The sequence below is a fragment of the Pristiophorus japonicus genome, chromosome 1 (assembly GCF_044704955.1).
Source record: "Pristiophorus japonicus isolate sPriJap1 chromosome 1, sPriJap1.hap1, whole genome shotgun sequence".
Classification (NCBI taxonomy): domain Eukaryota; kingdom Metazoa; phylum Chordata; class Chondrichthyes; family Pristiophoridae; genus Pristiophorus; species Pristiophorus japonicus.
The window spans coordinates 298853259-298875026 of record NC_091977.1 but is presented as its reverse complement, the minus strand read 5'-3'; the positions used below and the strand labels follow the sequence as shown (position 1 = coordinate 298875026).

Genomic DNA, 21768 nt, shown 5'->3' with positions numbered 1-21768 from the left:
AGTTTAGAAAGCTGCTGGAGTTGCAGAAAGCTCCACAGAGCCAGTCAAACTGAACAAACATGGCAGTTGCAAGTAGCTGCTGATCCTTTAAATAACGCTGCTGAAGTCTGCTTCCTGTATTGTCAACGCTTGATCAGCTGGTCGCAGTTAAGGTCTGCCGGTAAGTGGAGCAGCGAAGTTGGAAATGGCAGATTGGGCGTCAGGTGAGCATTTCACACTCACTGACGTCACGATCTGCATAATCTACATAATTTAACGAGCGGCGACACCGGCAGCGCTGCACCCAGCCGAAAATGGCAGCCATCGCGGGACCCACCGGCAGTGGGCAGAAGTGCGCCGGCCGCCATTTTTTCCCCCTGAATCGGGCGGTGCATCTTGGCCTTTATGCTGTTACGTCCCCTCCCCTTCCCCCCCCCCCCTGCCCCCACCCACCACCGTGCCCTCCCCCCTGACCCTCCACCAACCCAGCAGATGATCAAGTCAGGAGCTCTATTCTTTTATCTGCACTAGATTCGATTAAGGCTGTGGTTCTTCTCAGATTTTCGGATCTGAAAGTTTCCGAAGCTGCAAACCACCCAGCTACCAGAGGTTGTCTGGCAATAAATGTTTCATAGCAGGAGGACACAAATTCTCAGAGTCTTTAGCCAGTCACTTAATGGTTTAAAATTATATAATTTATATTACGTTGTGCCGTGCAACAACAAAAAATTATTCTATTGCCCTCTATGCAAATACACAGATGATCAACAAGCAGACACCCGAGTAGAACTGTATTGTGTAGAAAGAATATATTTATTAAGATACTGGTACAATGGAAATTATTAGACCCTATATGAGAACAGGGTAAAACTGGAAACAGCCCAGAAACAAGTCATTACAAAGAATTGATAAAATAACATTTTACACCCCGTCCGATTTAGCTTCCTGTTGACGTTGGAAAAGACAATCTGACGGGTGTAAACCAGCTGCCGATTCGCTGGTGCCCATTTTGCTCTATCGCCGAAGACCGATTTCACCCCCAAAATACAAAGGTAAAGTTACAAACACTAATGGGCCAAAATTGCCCCTTTTTAGAGCCCTGTTAGCGCCTCCGGGGAACACTAATGGGATACAATAGCTTTTTTGCTCTGGGGAGCAAGGCGCACCTCCGGGGAAAATTGCTCCGGAGGTTTTGGGGGGCGCTGTGGCGGTAGTGCCGCGCCCCGCGATTAGCGCTCCAAGCTGGCGATGACGCCATCAGCGGTGTGCTGACCCCTTAACTCCCCAAGGAGGAAATTGCCCGGCGAGGCTTGCGCGGGCGGATGTCAACGTGGGTCACGAAGCTGGTGGGCGCTCCTTCAAGGGGGGGCCTTTTGCGCACCAGAGCACCATTTTATTTTGTCGGACGACTCTTGCATCAGCAGGACAATGGCAGCCCTCGCGTCAACTGGGTTGCCACCATGCAGCCTGGCACTCTGTTTTGGGTGCCGTGCCGCTGTTCAATCGCGTCCCTGGTGGCCCAGTGGGCAGCGGCCCTCCCCTTTAATTGAAGAGGAGGGCCGTTATAACCCATCAGCACTATGCAGAGCTTTCACGTAGCGCTGGTCTCCTCAGTCCTGACACGGGAAGGTTACCGCCCCCAATCGGGGCGAGGGGTAATTTTACCCCCGAGCACTCTGACACTGAATTTTCCATCTGGCATTCTGACACGGTAAAGATTTGTTTACATGGATGCAATTACTTACCTTCTGAACGATAAGCTGTAGAACCAGTCTTCAATCGGGACTACATTCTGTGACAACAGGTTTCGGCAACACTATTATTATGCCATTTGTATCTTTCAGGCTTTTACACCGTAGGTTCAGGGGATCGTCGACAGCGCCAATGTGGAAATTGGGATACTGGCGCGGCATGTGCAAACTGAAAAGGCTTTGTGTACTAATTACTCAAACTAGAGGTGCCTCCCAAGGCAACAAGCTTTCTCCAAAGCCTGCAGCATGACATCAGGCTGTAGCATTGTAAACCAGCTTGTCTCAGAACAAGCAAAATGCTCAATTGTAAAAACAAAGTACTGATGAAAAAATATAAAGGCAATATATTGCGGATGCTGAAAATCTGCAATATAAACAGAAAATGTTGGAAATACTCCGCCGACTAGGCAGCATCTGTGAAAAAATATACAAAATTCGATTTGGCCGGAAAACAGCCAGTACGGCCGCGGGCCGAGGTTAATGACCGTCTACAAAAAGAGTGGAGTATTTTGGTGCTGCCTGCTGAGTTACATGAGCGGAGAATCTCTTGTGCAACACACTCTTCCCGGCGGTAACCTCAGTAGAAGGCCAATGGTCACGTCTGAAGGATCAGTATGGCGTTCTCGGGCAATGTGCTGTTTGGGATCATTGGTGACGGCTCCTGGGATCTGCTGGGTCAGGAGGTATCGAGTCCGCTAATGGCTCTTGTAGGGTTGATACATTCTCCGCTGTGGCACATTAGGAGGCAGGTCGTCTGTCCACGACCCCCCTCTTACTTTCTTGGACATTTGTCTGGGTCTTGTGTGGTGTAAAGCTCGAAGTTTTCTCAAAATTCAAAGATTCCCCCTCTGTGTGAAGAAACCCTAAGGAAGGATCATTTTGGACTCGCTTAAAATGAACTTTGGGATTTTAAAAGGTGCGTGGGTCTGCAAGGGAAAAGAGCTGCAAAACCAGGGGAATACTAACCTCTGAAAAGGCCAGTCTTTGGGTATTGGAGCTGTCTAGGATATTGGAGCTAAACAAATTGTCTGGGGAATTGTGTAAACTCCAAAACTCAGCTCCCTAGGAGACATTAACATAGTAACAATTGATCCAGAGATAGTCAGCCATAGCTCTAAGCATGAAACCCATCCAGCACATGCATAATGTTAATCATCCATCCGGTCTGCATGGAAAACCCAGGCCTAGGCAGACAACGTAAACCAAAACTAATTTTTACAATCGCAACTCGAATTCAACAGATCGACACATCCTAAATAAGTTATCGTTAACGAGCCCGCCAAAATCCAACAAAGAATTACCAAGCTCGCCAAAACTAAGGCAAAGAATCGGGTTTGATTTGGCGTGCAGATTAGAAAGGCTCTCAAAGTATAATTGAGGCCCTGTTTTACGGATTAAACACAGCCTTCTGGAGCCTTCTGAGCCTCAGCGTCTTCAGTCTCAACGGCACTCCTGGGTTACACTGCTCTGCTACCGAAGAAGAAGGGAGAACATCATCAAAAAGGCAGGGAAAAGCAGTTTCCAGTGACTTTGGACATCACCAACTCATTGCGGCAACAATCTGACCACAGCCAACGTGGTAACATCGGACCACCACGATCGACAAACCCTAAGTAAAAAACTACTCAAGAAGAAACCGAAGATTCGAAAGTTTTCCACTCTACAATCTATTCCTGGCTTACAACGGGTGAAACATTACTTAAAGTAACCCAAAGCCCTACTCCTACAAGAAGACAGTGGGTACTCACCCCATAAATCCAAACCGCACCTTACCGCATCAGCGGACTCAACCCAAATAAAGACAACGCAGCAAGAAGTCTTCCACGATGTTCGGGGTACGGCAAGCAGAACCTACAGAATCCAGCGAACCCCGAAACCGCAAACTACCACTAACTCTCAATAAGAGGATTGGTGATCATTATCCCTGTTGCCCTAGAGTTTAACCTAGTCAAATTTAGGCATTGGGAAGTGGGAGGTGTATTATTTTCTGTAACCCCTTCTGCATGTGTAATAAAATGCTCCTTATTTTAGTGATTGTAAGTTTTGACATTGTACTTTTCTTTCCTGAATAAAATCAAAGTTTCTTGCACCAAAACCAGTTGTCTGCTGCACTTTGTCACATCCCCAAATAAATCCAAAGTCGAGAACCCAGGAAGTGGGAGCGATTCGAAGCGCTCAGAAGGTCAGAAGTGACCCCCACACTACCCCCTACAGTGGGGTCCACAAATGGGTATCAGATTGCCTGGTACTCTCACCTTCGCTGACGGCTGTAGCTCCACCGATCTTTCACCCAATGGTTGCTGTGTAGAGCTTTGTGCTCCACCATGGTGCTGGAGGGGGAGGTGGAGGGGATCGGGATGCACCATCTTGCAGATAGCAGTGAGTGCACTGGCCTGCATCTCGCACCACTGCCTGGTGAGTGGGTTTGCAGCACAGGCTCAGATCTGGAGGGACTGTGACTGGAAACAACACATAAAGACTGTAGCACAGATAAACTTAAAGCGTTGCAAAAGAAATCAATTGAAATATTTTTTTAATGGGGAACATGAACCTCTCTGGGTCAGAAGTTTACTGGTATAACTCGTGCACAAGAGAGTTCAGTTACATTTTTAACAACAGCTGTCAATGGCTGCACACACGGGTGTGCTTTGGAGAGAGTGACAAGAGGAGCAGTGAATGAGTTTTCACCGAAGTTATGGCGGAGAAGCAGTAGACGTCACGAGGAAGATATCAATGATAGTGATCTTTGAACTGCACATTCAGCAACTGGTTTAACATTGGCAGTTCATACAAAAACATAAAACAAATCCCTCATCTATAAGATATAGGTTTCTTCACTGAAAAAATGATCATTGTTATTATAAATAAACTGAAGAACAGCTCATTTATACAATGCAATGTAAAGAAATTTTTTTTACTTTAATGATTGATAACAAGCATTTAACAGTAAAACACGAAACCACCTTAAAGCTTTTAGATAAATATACAGAGTAAATACAGTATATACAATTCCAATTAGAAAGATTAACTTTAGAATGAAAATGCTACACTATTTTGCGCATCTAATAAGTCACCGAGCAAACATTACAAACAAGAAATTAAAAACCTGCAGATGCTGGAAATCTGAACCATAACCAGAAAATGTTGGAAACACTCAGGCAGCATCTGTGCAGACAATACTCAAGTTAACATTCTGGGTCTAAATTCTTCACAATGTGTTTGAAGAAGGGTTTGCACCCAAAACATGAATTAGTCTGCCATCTCCACAGGTACTGCCTGACCTGAATAGTTCCAGCATTTTCTGTGTAAACATTACACTTGTTTATCAACTAAAACTATTGATTTAACATTGATTTTAAAAATGACATCACATTTATCAAACTAAGATACAAGACGTGTGTGTTTGGATTTATTTTCGACAGCCTCCAGTGAAGGAACAAACAGCACCTTGCTCTGACATGAAGAATAAAGAAGCTGTGAGTTGTTTACTGCTGACCTTGCCAGCTCTGTGAAAATTGACTAAAACCCATGTGCAACCTGACATTTCATCCAAATCCTCAAACTCTGACTGGTTAACAAAGCTGATCGCAATAGCTCACAATATCTGCCAATGGACTGCTATCAGATCGTATGTTATTTCCAGTTACACTATCAATTTAATTTAGCAACCATTGCTAAGTGTGTTAGTAATTACTGCTTGACACAATTTTTCCAGTTGTAGCAATGTGTATTTGCTTTATTCTGGCAGTAATGTGAAACTATCCTGAGCTCGCTAGCATCTAAAATTCAGGAGAATTAATTAGCAAGGAAGCCTTAAGTGCTATTAGCAGAGAAAAAAAGATTTTAACTTTGCAGTAACCCAAGATTGAAGATGGAAAATATTTTAAAATGCTATTGTTTAAGCAGCGGTAACAGAAATCATCAAGAGCAGTTAAGTATGCCTAATAGGTCATATTTTTGTATTAAAAGTATCTAGTGGAATTTTAAATATTTTATCTATAAAACATGAATTAACAACACCATTGGTGCTGCATTAATGGTAGAGCATATCAAAGTAAATCAAGATGAACATAATGGGTTCTGCGTATCCTGTTTCATTTCTATAATGTAGTCGTACTCTCAGTAGAGTCCAGCCCTCCTCTCACCGAAACCTTCAGCACTCCCACCAAGCTTAGAACATTTTACTACGTTAAAGATGCTATATAAATATAAGTTGTTGTTGCTGAGATATAAAAATCTAACTTCTTTCCTGGAAACTAATCTGAATGTTTTTGAGTTGTGTGATTGTTAACTGCTCCAGCCCACTCACTGGGCCCAATTTTCCGCCCTCTGTAAAAACAGCGCACCTCCATAAGGTGCGCCGACTTTCTGGAATAAAAAGGGTGCCGAAAACTTACCTTGTGATTCTCCAGTCTCCTCAGGACGTCTTCGGGCTCGGCGTGGTGCAGCACAAGAGGTCGAGGGTGGTGCCAGGTCCCGGCGCTGAAAACAGTGCCGGGACCTCTGCACATGCATGTGCAGTAGCTCCTCGCCCCAAGGCTGAATGGGAGGGGCCCAAAGCATGCCGGCCCTAGCCCTGGCCGAATGGGCTCCCCGGGCAAAGATCGGGACTCGGGCCTCCCTCCCATTCAGCTCCCCACCCCCTCCCGTTCAGCCTCCCTCCCTCCCGTTCAGCTTCCCTCCAACTCCCTCCCATTTAGCCCCCCCTCCCCCATCCCTCCACGTCGTCAGCGGGGCCCGCCCGCCCAGTATCTCGCTAGGGGCAGGCCCTGCCCAAAGTGTCGGCGGCGGCCTGGCCTGTTCAGCCTCTCCCCCCCCTTCCTTCCCCCCCTCCTCTCTTCTCTGCTCCCCCTTCTCCTCACCCCCCCTCCTCTCTCCCCCCTCCTCTCTCTTCCCCCTCCTCTCCCTCCTCCCTCCCCTCTCTCCCCCCTCCTCTCTCCCCTCCCTCCTGCCTCCTCTCTCCCTCCCCCTCCTCTCCCCCTTCTGCCCCTCTCCTCCTCTCCCTCCTCCCCTCCCCTTCTCTCCCCCTCCTCCACATCCTCCCCCTTCCCCCCTCCCCCCGCCCCTTGCTGTCAGAAACACAGAGAGACACTGACAGAGACAGAGAGAGAGAGAGAGACACTGGGGGGCGGCATCCCAGCACGCTGTTGGAGGGCACCCGGTGCTGCAATAGGTGAGTAGAAACTTAATTTTTTATTTATTGATTTTTTTAAAGGTTTTTTTTGATTAATTTATTGGTTGATTTATTGCTTTATTTATCATTTATTATTGATGATGGCTCTTTATTTGTAAAAGTGAAGTGTTTAATGTTTGTAAACTTCTCTCCCCCCCATCTCTTGTTCCCTACACCTGATTTATAAGTGAAGGCAAGGTTTTTCTGAGTGTAAAAAAATCTACACTTACTCCATTCTAAGTTAGTTTGGAATAAGTTTTCGCTGCCTAAACTTGCAAAACAGGTGTAAATGGCTGGACACGCCCCCTTTTGAAAAAAAAATCTGTTCTAAAATGAAACTATTCTAACTCACTAGAGCTGGAGCAAACTAAATGCCGAGAATTGCAATTTCTAAGATGCTCCATTCTAAACTAGTTGCTCCAAAAAAATAGGAGCAACTGAGGCCAAAACTTGAGCCCACTAAAAGCAAGCTAGTCCCTCCTAAAATATGTCAGCTATATTTCATTGTCTCCTTGGGTGCTTATACAGTTTCCTTCAGTTAGCAAGCCAAGCCTGCAATCAAGGACATCGCCATAATCACAACGTTAAGGCACTATGTGACCTACTCAGGTGAGAACTTGTCAAAGTTGCCTAGCTTATGGATTTAGGTTTAGAGCCGCTTCACATTTAGATTTGCACACCTCATAAACGTGAGGCATCTTAACCTCTTCACTCAGCCAGATTGTTCCTTATGGTCACTGCTTCACACACATATATATTTATATATATATTTCCAAATTGCTAGTGTTTTTAGAGCTAATTTCAATATTTTTCCACATCTTAAACTTTGCTGTTGACCATATCTTCCGATCTTTTTTATTATATTTCTCTTCATTGTTCACTCAATTCTGCCAATTGTTGCCAATACTCTTGCTGGCTGAAAGGTGAATGGACTGGGTCACCATCTTCTCCATAGCTGTTGTTAAAGCTTTTGTGTCTGGTAGAGAGGTGGCATTGACAGACAGAAAATATCTTGTACTTTTCTGCACCCCTAGGCCTTGCCATAGCACAGAGATTCATCTATCGCCCCGAAATAAAGGTGAGTTCAAATCAATCTCAGTTGAAACCGGAACATTTTGTTTTCACTAGAATTTTACGATTATAATTTTGTTTTTGCTAACTCTGAAATTGAACACCTCCTATGCTTCGCAGATTCCCTTTTCCAGCAATTCATAAAACATGAGCCAATTTGAGTTATTGTCTCAAGGTTACAACACAAAGCATCACAGAGGTGTGAACAAATAACAAAGTGTAAAGAATGGTGCTTTCAATACAGTTATCACACTGGGAATATTCTGCAAACAGACTACAAGTTACCTATTTGTCAGTTCAATCTTTGCACTTGTATTTCATAAACACAGTGTTACAAAGTATTAATTTAGGCTCCTTATTTCAATTAAGTGAATAGGGAATATCTTATCACAGTAAATCAAACATCTGCAAGAACCTTGCAAAGATTTCAGTATAACTAGAATGATTCGTGGTTGGAAAATGAACCAACAATTGAGTACTTTGCCACCTAACAGCCCATTCTTAACTTAAACAGCTATTTCAACATTAAAAACACGTGAAACTGAACTCTGAAATATAGTTTAAGACAGTAATGTGGATAAGTACATTTCTGAGGAGTTCTTCAATTTCAATTAAAGAACTTTAGTTCATCCATTCACTATCTTCGTACTTATTGCACTAGGCAATGTGTAGAACAGGATCGCAATGAATAAAAGTAGGATTAGCAAAATTAGTCCAATAATGATGTACTTCTTGTAGTTTCTCCAGATCAGGTAATAGAGGCACTTGAAAGGGTTCATGAACCAAGAGAAGGAGGTATCAGGACGGCTATAGGGAGGAAAGAAAAGCTTATGAAGACAGTTTAAGACCATTGTGAGTATAGTATTGATGACCCTCTTAAAACTAAAATACTACAAATGTGCTTGTCTAGGAACACAACACACGACATACAGCCACAAGATGGCATACTCCTAAACATAGTGAAAGCAGCAATAACAATCAAAACCCACTATGTACTATGTGGAGAGTTTACAATGTACTCATCGAAAAACTCCAGGCAATGTTAATGTTAGCATTTAGTAAACTGAAGTGATCTTTAATTGTGAAGAAACCCCTTAGGTTAAAGTTGGAGTATAACCTGTACAGTTCGACAATATTAAACTCCACCCAATCCTATGTGCTTACATTAATGTAACCTTTGGCTAACAAGAATTTTTTCAACTTTAGTGGATTTGTTTTTCCAATATCCCAAGCTAAAGATATTGCATAAGGAACAAATAAAGATAAAGTTAACATAATGAAAATATATATTTTTCAGAAGCAACATGCCTGCTAATGTTTCAGTGGTGAGTGAAAGTTGTAAGAAAGTTTGAAGATACGGATCAGATCCCTTGAAACCCCAAATTTCTTTAATCTTCACCCAGTTCAGCAGTGGAACCAAACTTACTTGGGTTTTTCCAGTGGTTCTGGCTCTTTGCGACCGGAGCCAACTGGATTCTTCTCAGCCTCTTCGGCAGTAACCAGGTGGAACTCAGCTTCAACTTTGCCCTGAATGAGGTGTATAGAAATCATGAATAGCAGCATATGTGCCACTTGTGAGCAAAAGATGCCATGAACAGCAAAATGATACATTTTAGGTTGAGAGTGTTGATCAGTGCAGGAATGGCAGTCATTAACAGGTGTATTTTATTTTTAAAATGCATCTATTAGTACATTAGAATTTGAATAATGCTCCCATATCCTGCATTCCTGACAAGATAAAAGGAGAATCTTGTTTGTTTGGCAATCTTCCGTCTCCTCTAACCTCCAACTTCTCTCTTCATTACACTCCTTCTTTATTTTAATCAATTGCTACTCAGATCATTCCTCTTAAACTCCAAATTATCCATCCTACATGCTCTTTCCCCTTTCCTCCAAGACATTGTGTTGAAATCAAGACTGGTCACCATATCTTCTTACCTCCCTCAAGTTTCCCTCCTTCCTATAATCAATAGGTTTTTAAAACCCAAACTCTGGGTCACCTAATGGTTACTTATCGATTGATCACATTTTCCCACCAGCTTTTTTCACCCTCGGTGATTTTCTGCACCATAGGCCCAAGCCCTTTATCTGGGTTTCTCAGTAACAGAAACCAATGCTGTTGGCATAATGGTTAACTAACAGTCATGTACTGGTGCAAGTATTCTTCTTATAGTTGGCCATAGTGCAATCTCAACCAGCTAGCTTTCACTGTTCCAATGTAAAGTCAGCTGGAGTCTGCTCTATAGAAACATGTTATTGAGGTCAGGAAATGGTAGGATGTGTAGAGGCTACCTAATGGGAGATAGTGGGACATCTCACTTATTATATGAATAAGGAAGCACTAATAATTCATGAGGGAGTTTATGTAGATTTTCTTCATGCATTAAATAAACTGATTTACATGATTCCTTGATGTGTATTTATTCCCATAACATAGTGTTCCATTTTAAATTTAATGTTACTCAATATTATTACAAGCATGGAGGTGGTTTAAGAGGAGATTTAATAGAATGATACCAGGGATAGGGACTTCAGTTATGTGGAGAAATTAGAGAAGCTGGGATTGTTTACTTTAGAGCAGAGAAGGTTAAGGGGAGATTTAATAGAGGTGTTCAACATTTTGAAGGGCATTGATAGAGTACAGAGGGAGAAATTGTTTCCACTAGCAGGAGGGTCGGTAACCAGAGGGCACAGATTTAAGATCATTGGCAAAAGAACCAGAGGGTAGGTGAGGAGAATTTTTTTTTTTCTGCATCGAGTGCTGATGATCTGGAATGCATTACCTGAAAGGATGGTGGAATCAGATTCAACCGTAACTTTCTAAAGGGATTTGGACAAAAACATGAAAAGGGAAAATTTACAGGGCTCTGGGGAAAGGGCAAGGGCGCAGGACTAATTGGATAGCTCTTTCAAAGAGCCGGTACAGATACAATGGGTCAAATGGCCTCCTCCTGTTCTTGAAGGACTCTGTGTACGATGACTTAATATTCTTTTTGTCAAGGTTTTTGACAAGGTCCCACATGGCAGACTGGTCAGAAAATTAAAAGCCCATGAGATCCAAGGGAAAGTGGTAAGTTGGATCCAAAATTGGCTGAATGGCAGGAAGCAAAGGATGATGGATGGATGTTTTTGAGACTGGAAGGCTGTTTCCAGTGGGGTTTCGTACGGCTCAGTACTAGGTCCATTGCTTTTTGTGGTATATATAGCAATGATTTAGACTTCAATATGGAACATGATTAAGCAGTTTGCAGATGATAGGAAAATTGACTGTTTGGTTGATAATGAAGAAGAATGCTGTAGACTGCAGGAAGATATCAATGGACTGGTCAGGTGGGCAGAACATTACCAAAAATAATTCAATCCGGAGAAGTGTGAGGTAATGCATTTGGGGAGGGCTAACAAGGCAAGGGAATACACAATAAATGGTAGGACACTGAGAAGTGTAGAGGAACAGAGGGACCTTGGAGTGCAGGTGCACAAATCTCTGAAGGTAGCCGAACAGGTAGATAAGGCATACGGGATACTTTCCTTTATTTGCCATGGCATAGAATACAAGAGCAGGGAGGTTATGCTTGAACTGTATAAAACATCAATTAGGCCACAGCTAGAGCACTGCATACAGTTATGATCACCACATTATAGGAAAGATGTGATTGCACTACAGAGGGTACAGAGGAGATTTACAAGGATGTTGCCAGGACTGGAGAATTTTAGCTATGAGGAAAGATTGGATAAATTGGGATTGTTTTTGTTTTTCTTGGAGCAGAGGAGGCTGAGGGGAGATTTCATTGAGGTGTATAAAATGATGAGGGGCCTAGATAGAGTGGATTTCCCTTAGCAGAAAGATCAATAACCAGGGGGCATAGATTTAAAGTAATTGGTAGAATGATTCGAGGAGAGTTGAGGAGAACTTTGTTCACCCAGAGGATGGTGGGGGTCTGGAACTCACTGCCTGACAGGGTGACAGAGGCAGAAACCCTCAGCACATTTAAAAAAGTACTTGGATATGCAGTTGAAGTGCTGTAATCTACAGAGCTACGGACCAAGAGCTGGAAAGTGAAATTAAGCTGGATAACTTTTTTTCGGCCGGCACAGACACAGTGGGCTGAATGGCCTCCTTCTGTGCCGTAAATTCCTATGATTCGAAGATACTCGCTCATGTGAATTATTTGACATCTGCTTCCTCAATCCCAAGGTGTCTGCTCACCATCCTGAAAAATAAATATATATTTTTTATATTTTCTCTTGAGATTTATTTATTATGGCATCGCATTTATTGCCCATCTCGGATTGCTTTAAGGCATTTAGGGTCAACCAAATAGTGTGGGATAGAAGTCACATGTAGGCCAGACCAGGTAGGTGTGGCAGATTCTCTTGCTGAATTGAATTTCAAAATTTACCATGGGTTGGATGATAAACTCATGACCTCCAGGTTACTCGTCCAGTACCATAACCACTCGGCTACCATACCCTAATAATTAAGCAATAGACACTTTTAGCCTAAACATGTGCGTGTGGAATAACACTCCAGTATAAGGTACTGCCTTAAAGGGGAGGGGCAGAAAGGAAATTGAGTGGAATTTAGATATACGAGTTAGCACGCTGTTGATTAATTGTATCCAGCAGAATGTGGTAGAGCTTGAGTTAAAAAATGCAGGTCTAGAAATTTGTTCAGGCCAGTTTTCAAGTGTCAAATAGGCGCAGGGATCGATCCTGTGTCTGAATGGAGGCCCAAAGATCGTGGGAAATTGGTCCTCTAAAGAACCGTGGCGAGCTGTTGTCACCTGTCACACCGCCACAGGCAGCTCGCCCAGCGGAACAATTGAACTTCAGGCTGCATGAGGACAGTGAGGGGGGGGCTCATCACAGTAGGCAGAAGTGCACGGTGTTTGGATGGACCCCGCTGTCCCTTAAAGGGGCCGCGCACCCCACCCCCAAAAATGAAAGGGAATTTTGAGAGACACTGCCCAACTCACTTTACTTATAGCTGATAGAGAGGAGATTTCTCTGGGGAAATCAAACTCAACTTGCAAATGAGAAAAGCCAATTTGTCTAATTCACTGCATCACTCAGTCCTCTATTTCTTTTTCATGTTGGTAGAAGTTTAGTTTAATTGTATTTATTACGGAGAGAAAGTACTATACTTACAGTGAGTTCACCTGACTTTTCTAAAGGCCACCAACCCCGCAGACGCTTTTGCTGAAATATGGAGATAAGTTTAGTCTTCGAATTCTCTTCGATCATGCTCAGGTCACATTTCTTAGCTGCTTTTGCACCAGTGGGGAATCCGTTCAGATCAAGTTCCACAGATCCTACAAACAGAAAGACCAGAAAAATACAAAGGCACATGAAAAACTGCTTCCGTTGGCTAAGTCCCTTCAGGTTAAGTCAATATTTTATCCATTCCCTCTTTTTAATCGCCTCTACATTTTAGATCCTACTTTCTGCCCCCACTCCCGCCCCCTGTAGTTACCGAGCTTCACCTCATTCTCCACCAGTGGGGAAACCAGGTCAACAGTCAATGGAAGAAGCAGGGAAAATAACCAATGAACTTGCGGCAACATTTACGTTCAGGATGCTTGGAAGAAGCTGGTTTATCTGGATGAAAATGATTACCAATCATTAAAAAAAAATGAGATTTATTCTCCTTAAGATGTAAAAATGACGGCCTCAGAATCTATTTGGGCAGAAAAATAAGTCACTGATAATGGCACTAACATTATGCATTCACATTCACGACAAGTGTAAAATATATCTGTAAATGACGAGAGGTGTGCACTCAACTGCCCAGCAGAGCACAAGGGGAAGCTAGATAAGTACATGAGGGAGAAAGGAATAGAAGGGTTAGGGTTTGATGAAGAGGTGTGGGAGGAGGCTCATGTGGAGCACGGCCTTTTGGCTAAGATCAAGTGTAGTATCTGTTCTTAAGATCATGCGTAACTGACCTGACAGGGGAGTAGCCACCATGACCTCCGGGTGGTTCTCCCTGGATCAGGAAGGTATATGCTTGCTTTTTTGGAAACAGGAGGTGGGTGGGGTGGCTTGACCTATCCACCTCCACGGAGGTGTGTGGGGGACCTGACCCATCCACCTCCATGGCACGAGCCTGGTATTGCAGTACTTCCAGGAACGGTGCAGTGGCTCTAGGCTTTTTGGCTAAGAGCATTGGCGCAGAGTGATCCTTGGCGTGTGCAAGGTGACCTCTGGCGTTTGTGATTTGACAAAGAATTGGAACGATTGGCTACGAATTTCAAAAAAAAATAAATAAATAAATAAACATTGGCATAGACTAGTTAGACCGAATGGTCTGTTTCTGAGCTGTAACTTCTATGGGGGCGATTTTCCCTGGATACTTTAGGTAGTAGCGAGCTTCCGAGGTGGCCAAGATGGGGGCCTTAAGCTGAAAAAATGTTTTAGCTCACATTTAATGCAAGACGACATCTTGGTAAAGGAGTTGAAGCCAGTGCTACGAACCGCCACACAGAGGATCATTAGGAGGCTGATTGTCACTTAAATTGCCTGCTAGCAATCAATGGTGAGGCTGCACGGCATGTTGATGGATAGCGCTTGACCTAAAGTCCTCTCCTAAGAGTGACCAGCTGATTGGAAGAAAACTAGTCATTGCTGAGGATTTTGAGCACCACTTAAAGGTTTATCACCTTTTACTGTTCACTTGCTGCTGGAGGTTTGAAGAGGACTTTTGAAACGCATGGGAGACCTTCTGGGACACTTTGTCAAGAGGTCACCAACACCCGAGCAGAATTTATTCCAGAAATTCTCTGAGGACTTCACCTAAAAAGAGAGAATGCTGTGCTGCTCTACCTTATAGGAGTCACCAGGAGAAAGGGAATGTTTGGTCATCGACATCGTGCTAGGGGTCCCCCTTGGTCTGCAGGTGGAATGGGAGAAGGAGATGAGGCCAGGCAGAGCAGCACTAGCTGCTGCAGGAGAGAGGGACAGGGGGGACAGGAGGACGGGACGGATGCTTCCCTCCCTGCTACGAGTACAGGACATCTCGTCTCCTCTGAACCTCCTCCACCAGGACCTCCAGTGCCACACCCGAGAACCTGTGAGCCCTCTCACTCGGTCCCTGAGCTATCCTGAAACTTCCTGCTTTGTATCAGCCAGGCCACTCCACACTTTCAATGGAAGTGGGTGCGTGGAGCCCACATATACTACTCCATCAAAATTGTGTCTAATCAGCGCTTGAGTGCTAAATCAGTAAGTGTCTCTGCTTCAGAACCTCCAAGCAAGTTCAAATTATGGTCATCAACAATTAGGACCAAAACTGCATGCTAAAACCTGACTTTCAAACAGGTGTGTCTTATTAGCACAACACCCATTTATAGTGCCCATTTTCGCCGTTTCAATAAAAAACTCCAATTTTATGTAACCAGAAACGACACGAGAAGAAAAAAATATATACTCAGCGAGTTATGATGATTTAGAATGCACTGCCTGAAAGGGTGGTGGAAGCAGATTCAATAATAACTTTCAAAAGGGAATTTGATAAATAGTTGAAGGAGAAAAAATTGCAGGGCTGTGGTGAAACAGCAGGTGAGTGGGACTATTTAGATAATTCTAGAGGCACGGTGGGCCAAATGGTTTCCTTCTGTGCTGTATCATTCTATGATTCGGAGCCTAGAAATGACACCATGGGCTAAGTGGTTACCTATCCATGCTGGGATGTATCTTTCTTCATAGCTTTGTGCCATTCTTGTCGGAGAAGCTAGTGCAGGATGGAATGGGCAGATTAGTAGATTTCTCCAGTGATGTTACCACCAGTACCGTGAGTTGAACAAAGAGTTCAGAGTACAAATTTGAATAGTTGAAATTTGGAACTATTATATCTACAAACACATTGTCACAAGATCCCAGGAGGCCAAACAGAGAATCTGGATGAAATCTAGAATTGAGAAAATAATGCGATGGATACCAATATTGAATACTTCTATTTTTTTTAAAGTTAAAAATGATCTGACAATCGATCTCTTTGAAATTATTTACTTCAGAATTGTGGGTAAGTGAGCTAGGGATGTGTTCAAACAGGAACACCCACTAATTTTTTCCCTCCCTAGCACAAGGGTGCTGAGGACAATTGTTTCACCTCTATATGTCATCCAACGTATAATCTGCCATTTATGCCATTGCAATACTGGCCTGAGGGATCCCTGTTCATCACCGGCATCTACCGCATCACCGGTCATTTAAAATTTTAATTCCCCAAAAACTTATGTAATCAATTTTTTTTAATGTACTTGCTCTTGGGATGTGGGCAATGCTAGCAAAACAGTATTTATTGCCCATCCCCAATTGCCCTGGGGGCATAAAGAACCAATCACGTAGTGTGCGACTGGAGTTATATGTGGGCCAGACCGACTAAGGTTCGACAGGTTCCCTTCCCTAAAGGACATTATTGGACCAGTTGAGTTTTGACAACAAAATGGCAGCTTTCATGGTCAATTTTTTCAGTTGCCACCAGATTTATCAAATTTAATTTCACAACGTGCCATGGTGGGTTTTCAGCTCACCACATCTGGGTTGCTAGGCATGTGCAAAAACCGCAGAACTTCACTGTTCCAGGCGATCGGAGCCCAGCATGATCAATTACTGCTCCTAATCCAGAGGGATTTCAAAAATAGATTTAAGATGACAGTGAAGCTAAAAAAAAACAGCCGCTGTCAAGAATGAATCTTTGTGACAGGTGGACGTATCACCATGCTGAAGGTGGGCAGAGAGAAGTATCACCATGCTGAAGGTGGGCAGAGAGAAGTATCACCATGCTGAAGGTGGGCAGAGAGAAGTATCACCATGCTGAAGGTGGGCAGAGAGAAGTATCACCATGCTGAAGGTGGGCAGAAAGAAGTATCACCATGCTGAAGGTGGGCAGAGAGAAGTATCACCATGCTGAAGGTGGGCAAAGAGAAGTATCACCATGCTGAAGGTGCTCCCAATTTCTCAAAAGCAGAAGATCGAAACTTTTCTTTTTATGTCTGTTGATTGCCACAAGTTAGATTTGAAATCAGGTTTCCAATATGAAAGGACAATACTTCAACACAACGAGCTCCCAAATTCTTTCTTCTACCTTCTGCACGAAAAATGGGAAGCATTCCAAATTCCTGGCTTACCTAGGAAATCATCAGAAGAAAGCCTCTCAAAATCCCAGACTTGAAGTACAAGGACTGTGGGAACTTTGCGTTCGGTCTTGTCTAAAGAGAAAATAGACTCCCTTTTCCTTATAACCATCTGTTTCTCCGCAGGTATGTAGTTGAAAGGAAAAAGGAAACGCCAATTGAAGTTTCCCTCCCCAGTCAACGAGTTGTAATGCACATCGGTTTCTTCCTTATCGTCTTCTTTCCCCTTCAGCCAGCTAGAATAAAGAGTGTTCGAAATGTTGAAAGTATTTTGCACCCGAGACAAGTATACACTGCTAGAGAGAATAAGGCTCCTGCATCTTGTCCATATCCAATGGGATACCTAGGGGTAGAAATTGCCCTCCGCCGGAAGCAGGGTGCACCTACCGTTTTTGAAGTGATCTGGCCGGCGCAATGGATGCGGCAGCTATTGGGCGAAACTCAGCTCCTCAGGGTTTTTTTCCCAGCGGAGCGGAAGTGGATCATCATGGGGGTGGAAGTGGGAGCGGAGCGGAGTGAACCTCACTAGTGAGGGGGAAGTGGGGGCGGGATGGAGTGTCCGCAGCTGATGACGGCATCGCGCTGGTGCGTCACGACGTCTCTCCCCTTCAGTTAAAGGGGAGAGCCGCTGTGAACTCTGCATTCATTTTAGTTCGGTCCACTGGGCCGCCAGGGAGGGTTTCGGCTGGGCTAGCAGTCCGACACTCAAGAGGGGGTGCCAGGCTGCCTGTTGGTGGCCCGGCCAAACCCGGGGGCATAATTGTCGGGCCAACCTAGCAGTCGGCCGACAAAAAAAAATAACATGTCAGCCCCAGCAGTGCGCCCTCCCCTTTAAGGGCAGCTATGCCGCCATTTCACACAGAGTGTAAAAGCTGTCGGGGGTACCGGCATGCAGTGGTGCCACTCCGGTGGAGCAATTTTGGGTAAGGGGCAATTAGCGAGGGCAATTTTGCAAGGGGGTCACCGCCAGACGGTAAGGGGTCGGTGCATGCACACCGCGGCGGGAAACTGGACGCAGCGGTCCCGGACACCACTCCACTCCTGAGGAAGGGCAATTTCTAAAATAGCGGCCCCTCCACGAAGGGTCGATGGTCATTCCGCACCGCCCCGTGGCCGCCATTTTCCAGCAGTCAGAGGCCTATTGGAAGGGGCAATTTTGGCCCCCTACTGTCCAAAGTTTTTATGAATAAATTTGAAATATTTTGACTACCTTGACGATTTCTACAGGATATAGAAAAGGTTAACCCAAAACACTGGATTGTGTGTAGGAGCCCCCATACAACTGCATAGTCAGTGATGTCCTGGACTTTGGACATTATGAGGTGAGATTTTAACTTGGGCCCACTGGCTTAAGTGGGGCGGCAGAGCCTGGAAATGACTCACCGCCCTGTTTCGGCCAGTGTTTCGGCTCCTGCCCCCTTCAAAGGGGTCAAAGCATCGGCCTGGCTCGGGCAGTAGTCCCTTTTAATATGCAAATTGGTGCCCTATGACATAGCTGGGACCCTGATTGCCACTTTAGAACTAAACTGGGTGGAATGTGCGTCATGGACTTCCGAAGAGGAGACCAAAGGTAAGTCTTGATTTATTTGTGTGGGGCCAGGAGCAGCAGGTATGCTGGGCTGTACAAAATAACCTGGGCCACTGCTTCACCCATCCCCCCAACCAGCACAGGCAGACACCCCCGACCGACCATTTTCTCCAGGCCGTGATGGCCTGGAGCCGCCCAATATTCTGCCAGATTGGAGCCGGCAAGCTTCCCGGAAGTGCCCGCAGCCTGCCAAGTGCATGGAAATGAGGCTCAGCCCTGAAAACAGGCCAGGCTCCCATCAGACAGCCAGCTGCCGTGCTCTACTGGCAGGCCACCCAATAGTCAAAATCTGGCACCTGATGTCTCAAGTAAAATTGCGCACCCACGTGGGAAGTGATGGAGTTGTTTGCCCCGTCAAACAACACCAGTCCCCTGCTTGATACATCAGTAAATTGCTGATTTTCTGCTGCTGCTGAGGCTTCCTGTGACATCTTGGAATGAACCAGACACCTAAAGGTTCAGGGATGTGCTGACCTTAACAACCCATGTCATTGCCATCGATATGATGGAAGTTGTCCAGAAGTTAAGAGTCGGGGGCAGGGGGCGAAATTGCCCCTTTTTATAGCCCTATTAGCGCCCCCGGGGGGCACAATGGCATTTTCACCCGGGGGAGGAGAGTGCATCCGCCTCCTGGGAAATTGCGTGTCGTAAAGCTGCCAGTCATCCGCTGTCGGGGACCCCTTGGGTCGGCCTCGACTGGGCTGCCATCATGCAGCCCAGCACTCTTTTGGGTGTCGCTCTGCTGTCCCAGTCGATTGCGTCCCTGGTTGCCCAGTGGCAGCCACCAAAGAGCCTATAGAGTGTGCAGCGGTACTCCCCTTTAATGTTATGCTCCGCGTAGCGTTGGCCTGCTCTGCGTGGTGCTGGCTGAACTCATTGCCGCGCTACCACTCCGGGAGCGTCCTTCCTTTGAGGGGCATATGGGCCAATTCCTCGTCGGAGGCGGGACTTCCGGGCTGGACGCAGGTTACTGCCCCCAATTGGGGCAAGAGGTCATTTCTAGCCCCTGGAAAGGCACAGTTCCGTCACTGCCTCCCCAGTGAAACCTCGCGTGCAAAGGCAGTCAACCCCTGATCTTCCAAGGTTAATGTGGCCTCAACCTGTAAATTTGACTTTGTGGGTAAGGGTATATGAGTAAAAGTAGACCATCTCTGATGCACTATGACCTTGCCTAGCATTCCTCCTTTCATCCATTTCCCTATTCCCAAAATAACACAGAAAAAGATGAGCTATCATTGAATGCCTTTTTTCTAATTGTAGCAACTAAAAATGTGGTAGCCAAAACATTCGGGCAAAAACTTAAAAAAAAAACCTGACTAAAACCAGAGCTGAAAATAACAACTAGCATAAATCTAAAGAAAAACAACACTTGCAGATATGAAGAACTAGAAATGCCCTACCTTACCACCATCCTGGCGAAAAATGGCGGCCGTCACTCTAACGCCCTTCTCTGGCGCGGGACTCGGCAGCCGCCATTTTCGTGAGGGCCTAAGCACTGTCGATAGCAGCTCCGGCCCTGAAGATGCGAAGATGGAGAGCGTGACTGGGAATTTGGACCTTAATACTGAGTTTAGCACTGGATCCTAAGCTCCCTCTGAAAAGCGAGTGTGCAGCAGCCTGACAGAGAAGCTGTCAGCACCTCTTAAAGGCACGCACACACCTTTCAGGTAAGTTTGCATTTAAGCTTTCGGAATGGATTTGGGGGTTTTATTGAACTAGTAACTTGGTGCAATACATGCTAAAAGTTTATTTAAATGTGCAGGGAATGCTGCTGGACGCTTGCAAGATCTCGGATAATACATAAAAAATAGGAGCAGGAGTAGGCCATTTGGCCCCTCAAGCCTGCTCCGCCATTCAATAAAATCATGGCTGATCTGATCATGGACTCAGCTCCACTTCCCTGCCCGCTCCCCATAACCCTTTATGCCTTTATCGTTCAAAAATCTATCTCTGCCTTAAATATATTCAATGACCCAGCCTCCACAAGTCTCTGGGGTAGAGAATTCGACAGATTTACAACCCTCCGAGAGAAAAAATTCCTCCTCATCTCAGTTCTAAATGACTCCTTATTCTTAAACTATGTTCCCTAGTTCTAGATTCCCCCATGAGTGGAAACATCCTCTCAGCATCTACCCCATCGAGTATCTTACATATTTCAATAAGATCACCTCTCATTCTTCTAAACTCCAATGTATAGGCCCAACCTGTTCAAGCTTTCTGAGCAAGATGGTAAAGGAAGGCCTCTGAGAAGGCTGAACTTAAAGCATCAAATGCTGGAAATACTCAGCAGATCAGGCAACATCCATGGAAAGAGAAACAGAGTTCAGGACTCAGGTCGAGGCGCTGCCTAGCCTGCTGACTATTTCCAGCATTTTATGCTTTTATTTCAGATTTACAGCATCCGCTCGCAGAGGGAAGATTAAGACTCAGAAGAGGAAGACGCAGGCGAGGAAGATGCAGAAGAGGAGGAAGCAGACGAGGAGGAAGCAGACGAGGAGGAAGCAGACGAAGAGGAAGAAGACGAGGAGGAAGTGGACAAGAAAGAAGCAGAAGAGGAAGATGCAGACAAGGAAGACACAGATGAGGAGGAAGCAGACGAGGAGGAAGCAGACGAGGAGGAAGCAGAAGAGGAGGAAGTAGACGAGGAGGAAGAAGACGAGGAGGAAGAAGACGAGGAGGAAGCAGACAAGGAAGACACAGACAAGGAAGACACAGACAAGGAAGTCACAGATGAGGAGGAAGCAGACGAGGAGGAAGCAGACGAGGAGGAAGCAGACGAGGAGGAAGAAGACGAGGAGGAAGCAGACGAGGAGGAAGCAGAAGAGGAGGAAGCAGACGAGGAAGACGCAGACGAGGAAGACACAGACAAGGAAGACACAGATGAGGAGGAAGCAGACGAGGAGGAAGCAGATGAGGAGGAAGCAGAAGAGGAGGAAGCAGACGAGGAGGAAGAAGACGAGGAGGAAGCAGATGAGGAAGACGCAGACAAGGAAGACACAGACGAGGAGGAAGCAGACGAGGAGGAAGCAGACGAGGAAGACGCAGACAAGGAAGACACAGACAAGGAAGACG

The 21768-nt window shown here is 45.2% G+C and overlaps 1 protein-coding gene and 1 pseudogene across 1 annotated transcript in view; one reads left to right on the top strand and one right to left on the bottom strand.

Annotated features, from left to right (window-relative positions):
* Nucleotides 1–8600: 8600 nt before the first annotated feature.
* fer1l6 (fer-1 like family member 6) overlaps nt 8601–21768 on the bottom strand; it is a 232082-nt gene continuing 218914 nt past the window's right edge. Inside the window, exons 39-42 of the mRNA XM_070879557.1 lie at nt 17103–17344; nt 13123–13286; nt 9401–9501; nt 8601–8781 (exon numbers count right to left, since the gene is read on the bottom strand). Of these exons, the coding sequence (XP_070735658.1) occupies nt 8601–8781; nt 9401–9501; nt 13123–13286; nt 17103–17344 (688 nt within the window). The remainder of the gene's footprint in view (nt 8782–9400; nt 9502–13122; nt 13287–17102; nt 17345–21768) is intronic.
* LOC139279170 (U2 spliceosomal RNA) lies at nt 13853–14117 on the top strand (annotated as a pseudogene).